This window comes from Dermacentor silvarum, chromosome 8, assembly GCF_013339745.2.
Source record: "Dermacentor silvarum isolate Dsil-2018 chromosome 8, BIME_Dsil_1.4, whole genome shotgun sequence".
Classification (NCBI taxonomy): Eukaryota; Metazoa; Arthropoda; class Arachnida; order Ixodida; family Ixodidae; genus Dermacentor; species Dermacentor silvarum.
This window is the reverse complement of record NC_051161.1, coordinates 172,137,072-172,150,887: the sequence shown is the minus strand read 5'-3', so window position 1 is coordinate 172,150,887 and position 13,816 is coordinate 172,137,072. Positions and strand designations below refer to the sequence as shown.

General features: G+C 49.0%; 1 protein-coding gene across 1 annotated transcript in view; it reads right to left on the bottom strand.

The window, feature by feature from the left end:
* Positions 1–13,816, bottom strand: part of LOC119461848 (serine-protein kinase ATM) — a 754,892-nt gene that overhangs the window by 694,817 nt on the left and 46,259 nt on the right. Inside the window, exon 6 of the mRNA XM_037723219.2 lies at positions 4,969–5,128. Coding sequence (XP_037579147.2) covers positions 4,969–5,128 — 160 coding nt within the window. The remainder of the gene's footprint in view (positions 1–4,968; positions 5,129–13,816) is intronic.

Genomic DNA, 13,816 nt, shown 5'->3' with positions numbered 1-13,816 from the left:
CTGTATACAACGACCACTCTTTGCAGAACAGTTGGTTATAAACAAGTTGACATCTACAATGTTGCCCTACTTGGGTCCCCACGTAGTCTGATGGGTGCATCGGGAAGCTGCGCTTTGAACGATTCAAAACCAACTGTCAGACCAATTTGGCTGTGTAACACTGGGCCACTCCTCAGTGAACGCCAGCTGGTGCCTCGGCGTATGTCGTGGGCATGTCTACTGGGAGGGCAGGGACTGTGACAAGTGTGGGGCCAAAGTAAACACCTCTCTATACAGTCGATCTGTGTCACCTGCTGTGTTCTAAATGTCAACATAAAATTTATTCTAATTTGATTCGGTAAATTATTTGCTTAGATTATTTACCAAAAAGGCTTTCTCGTGGCTTTTGGGCCAATCAATACTTCACAGTTGTTTTCAGGTAGACAGAGGTGCCGTTGACGAACAGAGATTTGGAGCAATTTTTGGAGCAGCAAAATGTTAATTTTCAAGCAGTTTACCATCAACAGGGGTCGTGTTCTGCCGTGCGAAGAGAAGGTCCTAGCTATCCACGAATAGCCGACGCCGGTGAACATTCGAGGCCTTAGGCGCTCTTTGGGAATGGTGAACTACTACAGACAGTTCATCCCAAATTTCGCCGCTCTTCAAGCGCCCGTGACCGCACTGTTGAAAAAGTCGGCACGATGCAGCTGAGGCCCGAGCAGGAGAGCGCATTTCGGTGTCCAAACTGACGCAAGCGACCTGGGCCTTGGGGCTGTGCTGCTTCAGGAGCGTGACGGCGTTCTCCGACCAGTCGCATTTGTGCAAGCCGGTCACTTAACGCCGCTCAACAAAACTACAGCGTGACTGAACGCGAGTGTCTCTCTATAGTTTTTGCTCTCCGAAAGTTTGACTGCTACGTCGATGGAGTGTGTGGTGGAGACGGACCACATGGTGCTCACCTGGCGTAAGCGTTTGCGCGAGCCTTCAGGCCACCTTGCATGCTCGCCGTTGACACTGCAACGGTACAACTTTGTTGTGCGCTACCACAAAGGCAGTTCAAAGGCCATGTGGCCTAGTATACCCTCTTATGTGTTGCCCATGCCTCAACCTGGCAAATGCCCCTTTTTGGGCAATCAGCCAGGGGGGCAGCTTTCGTGGCATGCAGGCTATGCCGGAGGCTTTCCTGTCCTTTCTCTTGCGTTGTCCAGTCTTCTCCCTGCACCTGGCTGCATTGTGCCACCAGTCTTGCTGACCACGAAGCCAGCTGTCCCACAAGGCCTGCTGCTCCTGGTCCTACCGTTATGGCCGACTCCGGCCTTGGGGCCCACGAACTCGTGCCAGTCTTGTCTCCTGCTGCCTAGGCTACCAGACCAGCCACAGTGTGTGGATCAGCCACTCACTGCGGCTGGTCCACCCAATCAAGCACTGACCCCTCGCTAAAGATGGTCAGTCCGGCTTCCGCTGCTAACCTGGCTACCGGTCATCCCGGCATGCTGTTTCTGTCAGCGCACAATCCGGGCAGGCCAGTGACTTCTGTGGTGGCTGCTGCGGCAAAATGGCAGCCACTCCTCGCGCGTTCCTGGCTGCTCCCGTCTAGCCGACCTCAAGTGTTGCTGGCCGACCCTTGTTGCTGCCCCGCCCCATCCTTCCTGGGCTGCCAATCTTTCATCCTTGCATTGGGCCCTTCCTGTGTGCAGAACTGTGGTGGCCAAGGCAGGCCCCTGGCTTTGTATCAACAGAAGCGACATCTCGGCCTTTTTGGACTGCTGTGGCCCCCTGTCCTGGTCCTGATCAAGACAACGACACCCTCTTGGACTTGGCCCCGTTGGCTTAGCCTTTTTTGGCCGAGTCAACCTTGCCACTTGGCATCAGTCAGCCACATTTGGAGGCTGGCCTTGGTATTTAAGAGGGGGAAATGTGGGGATCGAGGTGCCTTCGTGCGCCTCGTCCCCTGGCTCACTCGTTGTGCTCAGCTCAATCTATGGGAACCGCCGCTGTAACGGCAAGATGGCGGACATGGCTAGCGCGCCGGAGCTAAGATCCCGCGCAAACCATGTTTCTCCCTCCCAGGTTTGAGTTGCCGCGCGAGAACACGTCACCAGAACGCGCCCTAATTGGCCTCCCGAGTCGCAGCCCCCGGGCGCTCTCTCCACCCGAGCCCTCTCTACTGAGCGCCTCATCGCGGTGGCAGATGCTCACAGGCCCGCAACGAGTTGGTTACGTGGGACCTTTGTTCTCGCGACTCCTCGTTCTCGAGCTTGGTGGAACGCTACCCGGTTAGCCCTAGCGCAGCGGGCGCGCGACTGTCGCACTGTGCTGTACCTTGGGTGAATAAACCTGTGTCTGTTGGCGAACTGACTTCGGAGCCTTCTCTGCACCGTGTCAGAGAGTCGACGAACCTTGCCGTAGCACATTTGTGCATTGCGGAGTGGAGGAGCGTTGTGCCCTTTCCTGACTGTCGCTCGTAGGATGAGCCTTGTGCAAACCAATCTCCACAAAGTAAATGCTCGCCACCTAGCAGCCGCACCAAGAAACAGCTGATCCAGGTTCAGGCTTGAAGCAAAAGAAGGTGTCCTATCACGGCACACGCTGAATATCAATAGTTCTCTAATCATCCTGATGCTGCCACGCACAAGCCCGAAAATGAAAAAGGACAGATGTTGAAAGACTTTTGTTGGGTACTATTATGCATGTCATCGCGGTGAGAAGACAGGAATGTAAGATTTAATCCTTTCCAGAAAGAAACAGACGATGCATGCGCATTAGAGAGAAACTCCGATAAAAAACTTCCGCATTGGGAAAAGGCGACTGATACTATACCAACTTGTTCGAAACAATTCCCTCGGGACGACTTCTTTGTTCCCAACGAGTAGAGCATTGGTTTCTTTTTTTATATATATCTTGCTGGCATTTCAAATCGCAGAGTGTACTTTGTGTAGGCAGGCGCTTTAATAAATTATAGTGATGCACACTTAAGCTTCATTTGGTTTTGTTCAGTTTTCTGTCCCAGTATTAGCGTTACTAATGCTATAAAGGGGTCCTGAACCACCCCTCGGCTTGGTGAAAAAACATAATCAGCAGATAGCATACGCTGCTGGCAACATTTCAGCCAATTTTGAAGTTGTGCGCGACATGTGGAGCTGGCAAGCGGCACGTGAAATCACCTTTCTCTCAAATGCTCTCTTTCAGCACTTTCTCCTGGACGCTTTATTTCGTAATAGAGCAGATTTCTATACACGGCTGCTATTGGCCAATAGCTGGCGTCAATCAAGAAGGGTGTTTGGATCAGTGTGCTTATTCGTACTGTTACTGTGTATATTTAATTTGTTTCCAAGTCATGTCTTTACATTAATACAGTCAAACCCACTTATAGTAATAACGGTTTTAAGAATATAGGTTATAACAATGAGAAGCTGCTGCACTGTCAACTTTTATATGTTTGTATGTTTTTTATAGTGAAATAACCCGCTTCCTACAATGCCCCATGCCCCATTATCGGTTATAACGATAAAGTCTTTCTGCTGGATGTCCGCGTCGAAAGGCAATGGAATGTGAAGCCCTTGAAAAGCAAAAAGAAACAAATTCGATCGGCTGCACTGTTGCTCACCGTTGAATGAATGGCCACCACACGTTCATACAATACAACCTATTTTCCAGCCTTCTCCGCATCAGCAGCCTCGTGCGCCTCTCTCCCGTCGCCCTTCCACCCATCCAAACACGGACGGGCTGCATTCATTGCTCTATGCCGCGCCCCCCTACGAACCACGAATGAACTGTGCCAATTGCGCTGCTCCTGATTGCTCACTGGCCCCTCATTCTGCGCAGTTCTGCCAAACGATTCAGTCGTTCATGCTCGTCTTTGTCGGCTGTGTCGAAGTCATTCCTGGCCACGTGGTTTCACCGTCTCGTTTGACTCGCCACCGAAATGGAAGATGCCCGATCCGCCCGCTTTTCATCTACAATGCACGGCATTGCCGGTGAAAAGAAAGCGCACTGCTATAGATTTGAAAACGAAGTGCTTCTAACTGATGAGGCAATCGTCGCAAACATGCTTACATTGGATAGCGATGACGGCAGCAATGACACGCTGGGGCTGGATGCCTCAACTTCAACGTTGTCCTCGCAAGAGGTCCTGCAGATGATTCAGTACCTCTGGGGCTTCGTTTTCGCGAGGGACCTTCTCACGTCAACACAATCAGCAGCCAGATGGAGGAAGGTGGTGGGGAGGGGCACTGGCTTCCCGACATTATAGTTTAGTATAGTTATAAGTGCCAGGCATCGGGACGCAGACGACCTTATCACACGTATCGGCTAACCATAAAAAGAATGTGCACCCCGACTCAGAAACGGAACTCTCATTTGCTTTAATCCGAAGAGACACATTGACCAGGTAACCTTCCAGTTTATAGCCTCATTCTATCTAGCTTCTGAAAGTACGACAGACATTACTGCCTATACATGGTGTGTGATATACTGCAACACGAGTCACAGTTGCTTTTAACACAGTCAAGTATTGTACCTTTAGCAGCGGAGCAACGCCACAAACAAGTTCTTGCACCCTTCGAAGAGGCTCGCTATGCACAAACATTTCCTTTTTTTTAACCTCCGGTTCACTTGAAAGGCTCCTTGTCTTGAAAAAAATCTCACATGGCTCACTGGGCAGGTAGGAAACCGCAACTATTTCCGCGATTTCATCGCCGAAATCGTCGAGACCGATATGAGTAAGGTGATCGGCAGCAAGGACCCTTTCGGCTTCCACAAAGCACCAAAGAGAAACGTCAGCACAGCAAGCGAAAGAACCACCGTGAACCTGGATGCCGTAGCCATCTTTGTTTACTTGGACAATGATGACAGCACAGGTATCGGATTCTGGAGTTTCCAATAACAACCGTATTTTTCCTTCTTTTTGATGTCACTGTTAGCGGAGTGCACTGTATTCGCTACTGAAAACGCTCAGTTGGCACTTTAGTGGCATGCCGCCAGCCTTGCCTTGATCTGTGGAGAATTCCAGGTGCCGAGCAGCAGCAAGGTCCGCACCAGGGGCTCGCCCAGTGTGCACAGCAATCGACGCCTCCTGGCCCCCAGCCGACGACCCACTTCCACCAGGCTGGACAGCTGCAGAACTACTTGGCTGGCCGTGCCAGTCTCCCTGCAGTATCGTGCTCAGCAATGAGACATCCCAGTAGTGAAATTTTATTTGCATCTACCCAGAATAAGCATACACCGCAGTGCAGTGAGAGGGCATGCAATGTCACACACGGCCCACACTAGGCATAGAGATCAATGCAAGCATATCATGCAAGATTGGGGGGGGGGGGGGGGGTCCTGGCTGACGCCTTTGTGCTTTCTTACTGAAAAAAGAGTTTGTTCAAGAGCGTGCTGAACCGGGCTGGTTGGTGCATTCCTTTGAAGGTAAACGAACAGTCAGGAGGAAGTAAAGACACAGTGCTGTCTAGCAATCAGTGTCTGTTGCATTTGAATGGCAATATCTAGGAATGAGGACCTGCACAGGGAAAAACAAAATCACCTCAAGCCACTGCATTCGATATACATCTTAGTTCACTGCTGTGCAGAGATAGGGAAGGTACGCTAACACACAAGAATCACAGAGTTGGTACATCAAAATTGCTTCGCTCATCTCTTGGGCACGTTGCCATCCTAAAGTGTGCACTTTTCGAGAATTAGTTTCAACCACATTTTTCTTTTCCTCTTTTTACAATATTCAGCCAAATAGCTGGCAACTGAGCCCTTGAGCGAGTGCGCATGCTCCCGCAGATGATGAATAATACATCGGCCTGTATGGCCAATGTAACAGCGCCCGCATGTAAAAGGTACAGTGGAACCCCAATTATACAACTTTGAGGGGACCAGACAAAACCTTCGTATAATCCAAAAACTAGGAATCTAGGCAATGATGCTCTAAGTTGCCCCAAAAAACAGGTACATACCACCTGATTAAGCCCGCATCACGAACCTGCACTGCTCAAAGGAAGGCAGATTAAATTATTAAAAAATTACCGTATTTATTTGATTGTAGCGCAAGGTTTTTTTTGCACGAGTTCGGTTGCTAGAACTCAACCCTGGCGTTACAATCGAATAACTTCAAAATTCACCATTTCAAAACAAATATACTAAATCCCGGGATTTTTAGCATTACATTGGCAACGTGTAACCTTACGTGTCGATCCAATCTATAGACAAGTCGACCAAAGTCAGAACTTGGTTTCGGTTGAAATCGACGCTGTTTTCGCTGTGCATGTGACTGGTTACGATGCTGCAATACCCTACGGTCTTTTGGGATTCGACTCCGTTCATTCGAGACGTTATGGCGATGCAGAGCATTCGGTATGACGGCCGTTTCTAGAGACAAGCAATTCTGATGACCGAGGAGCTTTGCAGACAGCGGGACCAGCGTCGACAATTTACGGATGGCGGGACCAGCGGCAGGCCCTCTTTAAATACGAGGCCAGTCGGAAAGCGTCTGTGGAACTTGAAGTGGCCTTGTACTGACCCCGAATGAAATGGTTGTGTGGTCTTTTAAGAAGATAGTGTCGCTTTCGCGAGACTCGGCTCAACCCGGCACCGAACCCCTCAAAGTACAAGTAATCCCTCACTATAACGACGTCAGCGGGACGGCGAAAAAATTTGTTATAAGCGGTAATTCGATATAACCGACCACTCAAGAAAAGCTAAAGTAGTCTAGCTTTAATTGTGCCACAACTGCGAGGAAGTCAAAATACAATGTATTCAGAAGGAATGTATCAAAAGGAATCTATCTTTGTCACCACCCTCTGTTAGACAACTGGCCTACGAAACATACGTACGCACAAAACTTGAATATGCTGCATGTATTTGGAACCCCGGTCAAATTTACCTCATTAACACCATTGAAGCAGTCCAAAACCGTGCAGCATGATTTATATGTTCTAATTACGACTACAAGCCCAGCATCAGTAAAATAAAAAACTCCCCTCAGTCTCTCTTCCCTAGCATACCGACATCGAATTGCCCTACTCTGTTTATTTCACAGGTTATAACATTTCTGAATTTACATAGATCGCTCCTTTTCCCGCCGATCCACACTTCTCGACGTCTTTTCAATTCACTGAGCGTTCAGCGTCTTCACGGTTCTACTAACGCTATTAACAACCCGTTTTTGCCTGTTGCGATAACAGAATGAAATAAACTACCCGAATTGGTCGCCCTTGAACGTGATCACATAAAATTTTGTGATTTATTATCCACACAACCAATCTAATCTTTGTATTAACTACAGCTCGCCTTTCTTCCTGTTTGTTTGTTTCAATCACGCTTCTTCAAATTTTGATCTTCTGTACCAAGTGTTCTTGAAATGTATTTCGCTCTGCCATGTGTATGCTGTGTAATAAGCTTTTTCTAACAAATCTTAGTAATCCTTGTTAAACCATGGCTACCCTGTTTTCTTTTTTCAACAGCTTTTTATAAATTGAATGGCTTCTCATGCATTTTCCCCACTTTTATATTTTGATCACTGACCAGCCTTGGTTTATTTTGTATGTGTACTCCCCCCCCCCCCCTTATGCAATACCCCAACAGGGCCTTTAAGGGAAGAATAAATGATGACGATGACGGCGCGGAAAAAGCTGGCGTGCGCAAAGCAGTTGGCAACCTTCGAAGGTGCGAGTTCTTTTTATCAAAAGTTCAGCAAATCGATCGCACCAAGTAAATCAACGTTGTGCCTCTTGCTGGCATCATACGCTGTGAGCATGCGCTGCAAAAGAGCCTTGCGGTAGTGCTTCCGGGTGGTCTCAATGATGCCCTGATCCATCAGTTGCAGTACCGCGGTTGTGTTTGCAGGTGAAAATTCCACAGTGATCGCCTTGAGGTTGTCGATCTTCCTGTGGCTCGAACAATTGTCAATTATGAAAAGCACTTGCCGATTCTTTGCGTCAAACAGTCTATCCAGAAGGCGCATGTAGTCTTCAAAAATAGCAGGAGTCATCCATGCTCGCTGACCATGACCCTCGCTGATCCATGACCCGTTAGCGAGCGAATATGTTCGCCACGCGAGATGTCTCGCGAAGCGTGGATCGGCGCACACGCGGGACGTCCGCGTCGCTCACCGATCCCCACCCTTCGACCTTTTTCTCCCAAATCACCCCGTCATTCGGTGGCATTAACATCGCGACACTCGCGCCATCTCTCGCAACCACTACGACCGTCTCCGGCACCCAGCTGCGCGGTGAAGCCGGACCACAGGAGACGCGTGAGAGTCGCGCATCCCAACAACAGCGAATGAGGAGGGGAAGGCAGTGGCCGCTTTTATAGGGGGGGTGCGGAGGTCATGGAAGGCTACGAGAGTATCGCACTGAAAAGCGCCGCAAATGCCATGGCTCGAGCCAGAGGTTGTGTTTGTTGTGCTCAAAAGACAATTAGCTGCTCACTGTGGGTACACAGCGCGATCATGAAAACTGAACAGTTTTGCAGTTGGGGCTTTGCATGATCATGGCAATTTTTTCCTGAGGTGTGCAGCCATGAAGTTTGCAAAACGAGTTTTCTTGGCGCACCATTGTCGACAACACTGTGCTAATTCTACGGTTCGACTGTCGGTGTTTGCGCATCATCACGTCCGTGCCATTGACAAATGTCTAGGAACAAAATTCAATGACTACTATGCATTTAGACTGCTAGTTAGAGAAACGGTCTAAATGTGTGGCAGGGTCATTGACAAACGGTCATTTATACCGGTTGTCGGATGGCACAAATTGAGCATGACCAGCTCGAGAAAATCGTCGGGGTAACACCAGCTTGCGTTGACCCACCATGTTGACAGCCTGACTAGCCGCTGGCGACGCTTGGATTTATGATGTTTTCTGCAAGTTATCAGTTAATTTGCACCGTCAAAAGTGCAACGAAGCTAGGGGCGGTGTTTTGTTGCAATGCAGGCCAATTATGGCGAGCGGCGAGCAAATTTCTAGACCAGCTACCTACAAGTCATCTTCCCGATTTGTTAACGTAGCTCCTCGCATCAAACATGGCACTTATAATCAGAGGGACACTTCTTTTGTGCTATTCGGCACGTTTCAGTGCCAGAAGTGCTCTTTAGAGTGGTAAAACTTCGCTCATTGAGCGCACCCCATGGAATGCTACGGCATAAGTCTGCACACGGTCTTTTGGCCACTTTTCGGCATCCAAGCGACCACAGTTTTCTGGCATCGCAAAGCGTGAGCAAAACTTCATTTTCGCGTGTATTCTATCACCAGTGATGCGATTGCGACCGAGATTAACGGTTCGGGCGCGCTGCACCATGGAATTTGACAGCTTCCATTCGCTCCGCAGTAAACAGCTGGGAGCACTCGGCACTCGCTTGGTACTCGTTACTAGGCGGTCATCGGTCATGGGTTTAGGACTTTTGTGGCCTGTTCTGTGCTTGCATCAGACCAATTTGTCAGCAGTATTAATTTGACACTGCATGTACAAAAGGATCACAGCCAATCGGTGGCGGTGATGCCTCCCCTCGCCACTTCGCTCTAAGCAGGTAAAGCTCTTCGTGCGCTTCAAGTAATGCGGTTCAAAATGCATGCATTTGGGTCGGGACCGGAACAAATTTTGAATAAAGCGATATTTTGAGTAAAGCAGTGTTGTTACAACGAGGGATTACTGTATATGTCCGACGGCGTTCCTGGCCTTGGGCGCAAATAGCAAGCTGACACAACGGCAGAAATGCTGGGGCAAATTACGCCGACACATCCGGTGCCAAGTCGTATGAAATCTCGCAAAAGCGATAGTATCTCCAAATGTTATTAGCCGAAACTACCACTCAAGATCATAGTTGACCAATAATTCAGACTCCACGGGGAAAATAAATAAGTTCGAACTATCGAATGTCCAAAAAAAAACGAATGTATCCAAAAAAATATCATTTATTCATGTTTTAAGGCCCGTATGCAAGGAAGAATTGGTCGATGCGTTGCTGCACGCACTGCGGCTTACGTGCAACCAAGTCCGCCTGTACTTCTGCCATTTTTGTGTAGTCGCTGTCCGCCGATGAAAGGTTCGAGCCAAATCAACATGTGAAAGCTCCGGAGCACACAGCACATCTTCATCATCGTCAGACTCCCTAGTCGCTGTTTGATGGGGGGAGAATTTACTCAGTTATTAAATCTGCAAGCAGTTCTATGCTTGGGCAACAAGAAACTGTCTGTCCGTCCGTCCCATATGAGGACTGCTTTCAAGATAGAGCCCACAGCAGTGAGCGACTTTACCTTCATGCTGCCTGTCGCTTCAACGCAAACGAAGCGGCAAAAACAAAGCACGTGGAGCTATCAGCGGTCGGCACTTTCTGCCCGCTTCGCACATCGCTTTCAAGATATGGTCCCTACATTTGACCGGTCAGTACATTTTATCGGTCTGTGCCAGCGCAGGAGTTTTTTGATCACGGTTCATAATGGTTCAACACAGATCGACAAGGTGCTAAAGAGCGATAATGGCTTACGACAGTCTGAACGACATCAGCGCACTTGGCGCCGCCACCTGAAGTACTTTGCTTGCTTTATCAATGCACCAGTTCATGTTGCCGCAGCGCTGTCCTTTGTACTGGCCACATCAAGTGTCACAACAGTGATAATGACACCGGGCTACATGGAGATTATCAAGTGGCAGCATGCTTACGCATGCTTAGACAAGTCCGGGAGGAGTTCCTGCGTGAATTTTTTTCATCATTGCGCAGTTCGGCACACGACGACATCGCACTGTCGACGTCTACAAAGTCTTCAAATGTAATGGGCCTTTAGTTTACGCCTCTGCCTATCCGTCAAAATGCCCAGCTCGCCTGTGGGTACCGGAATACCGGGCACGCTCGGCGTTGCGACAACGCTCGCAGCATGCTGCTCGATCGCTCTCGCTGGGGATCGACGGCCAGGCGGCTAGAGGAGAGGTTGGAGAGCCTTCGTGCGCTGGCTCCAAGACAACCGGAAGTAGACGACATCACGTCACATCACAACGTAGAGCCAGCGAAGGCGGAGCTTTCCGATCACTCGGCGAACGAGTTGAGGAGAAAATGCACGGCTAGGGAGGAGGGTAACTTGCAATTGTCCGTAGCTCTCTTAATATGAAACACTTCACTTAAATTGTGACGCGAATGTTTTACTGTAGCTGTACCCCACGCGTCTACAAAATTTGTCCCCACCGTTTCGGGGACCCTTTAATCACTAAGCTTGAAAATTGACTTAGGATTTCGTGTTTCCCGACTAGATGACAACAACAAATTCCTCATTCTGTCTTTACCTAGACTGGTCAGAACAGTATTATAGTGCGTACATCAAAGCTAAAATCACAGGCAGCGATACCATCAAACACACTGCTCGTCTACACAGCGCAGCCAACGTTGCACGCAGCCGAACCGTTATACTGTCTGCAGCGCCACTTCTGCGTCATGACGCAGAGAAGTGGCGAACTACGCTCGGTTGGCACACCTACCCATCTAGCCACTGTAATGCAGGTTAAAGTTTCACGATATCACATTATCAACTGGAAGATAGTTCCAAACAATAGATGTATGAGGCAGGAAAGACTACTTTCACTGTCATCGACTGATAGACAGGCCAGGAAAGTGCGTGAGGTACCCTAATAATAGCATTTACATATTTACCAGAATCTAATGTGAACCTTTATTTATTGAAAGTGGGTCCAAAACTTGCCGGCGCATTACAGTCGGATACAAAACCAAAACTGCATTCAGGACATTCGCAACGGCCTGTCCTCAGGCACGGCGTCATCACAAAATGGCGACAGAGCACAATACAGTCCGCAATCGATAAATATGACATCGATAATCCGGATGTGCTCGGTAATTTTGACAGCTTTGCGGCACCACCAATGGTCCTATAAATTTTACGTGTAATGACCACCGATATTTCGAACGGCCGCCAGATCTACATTCGTTTATCCCGAGTCCGCCCGTGGCTGTAGCGTACGCCGACTCTGCTGCCATTATCTCCTCTGGCAACCTCAACGAGACATCGAGTATGGCCCGAGAGATTACACGCTATACGGTAATCCCCGAGGCGTTGCCTTGGTCGCAGCACTGCCCTTCAGATTTACCTACAAGTGCCAATCTTGGAGGCATTGCCCGAAATGTGAGGTCGCATCGACATCGCGACCGTCGCGTCCTATTTCGGCATCGCCGCGCATGGCCTGCTCTCACCGTTCTGTTTGTTGAGTTTGCCTTCCGGACGGCATTCCGCCATTCTGTGCTTGTTTGTTTAGTTTGCGTTCCAGATGGCGCTCTGCTGTCTCTGGTGTTATCGAAAGGCCGTGTCAAATGGCACAGACAGTGCCCTCGCAGTATGACTCCGAATGAGTCTCGAGTCGCAGTCTGAATGAGCCGACTCCACAACTGAAGAGCCTGAACTGCCGCCGACCGCAACGAGCTCAAATGTGGACGTCGTTGATGACCTGCTAGGCTGCGGTGTGCCAATTTTCCATACAGCTGTGATGAAGGACGTTCGAAGACGTATGTGAGCGGCCTGATCGGCATGCACGGTCCAGCCATCTGGTGGCATAGAGCTTAACCAGCCAAATACAGAGCTAATAGAGCTGTAACCAAGTGTAAAACATTTTAAACATATAAAATGTTTATAAAATGAGGGGACTCGGTTGCCAAATCCAGCTTCGAGAATCGCTTGGCACCAGCTAAGCTGTGCAGCAGCTCGTCTGTCTGTGGTAGTGGAAAGCTGTCAACAATTATAGCTTTATTGGGCTCTCGCAGATCAACACACATTCATATGGAACCATCCTTCTTGTGAACAACCACTATAGGAGAAACCCACTGAGAGGCGTCAACGCGCTCGATTATGTTTTGGGCTTCAAGTTTCTGCAGTTCAGCCGAGACTTGTTCACGAAGGGTAACGGCAGCCATCGGAGCTTGCTGGCAACGGGTTGAACAGAATCACGAACCTCAACTTTATGTTTGAATCCTTTGGCAAGTCCGAGCTGTTTGTCAAAGAGGTGTTCATACTCTGAACGTAGCTCAGCTGGCAATGTAGGAGTGCTGGAGGCCAATGCAAGACAGTGAAGCGATTTACCTTCAATATTCATCTGTAATGCCACAATGGCATCTAAGCCAAGTACAGTGGTGCCTTCAGATACAACATACCAGTAGCGCACCCAGGATCTCTGCCAGGGGGGGGGGGGGGGGGTGGCAGTTTGCCAATACCGTCTAAACAGCATTCATTTCGATTTCTTCACGGGAAATTGTCAAAAAAATGCACTTTTCGCGAGTGTGCAGATGATTGTGCGTCTCACATCTTAGTTGCAGTACTCAAATGCGTAAGGAAAGAAAAGGGGTTAAACAAAAGTTAAGTCGGCCCCGGGGGAGGGGGGGGGGGTTACAACCCCCGAATCCCCCCCCGTCGATGCGCCATTGCAACATACAGAAGAATACAAGCAGTTCTGTCTTGGAACGCAGCTGAAGCGACAAAACATCCTCGAACTCCTATCTTTGACTTGGAGTAGTCAAAAAGCTGCACTGAAGTAGGTTTCAAAGGCTAAGTGCTTGCAAAAAAACTGATGATAGAGTTCTTCAGCCAGAATAGTGACAGAAAATCCCTTATCAACTAGAAACAAGATAGGGCGACCTTCCACAGCGACGGATGCGTAAATGCCATGCTTGTTTCCATTGACAACACGAACTGTTTTTCTGCTACTCTGGGAGCTAGTGTCGTCGTCATCAACTTGTCGAACTTTAGCTGAATATCCAGACGACCTACACATAAAATCTAAGTGGCTAATCTTCTCGCAGCGACGACATCTGCGCTTGCGGGCCTTACATGCAGGACTGTTTTCAAGATGATCAGTC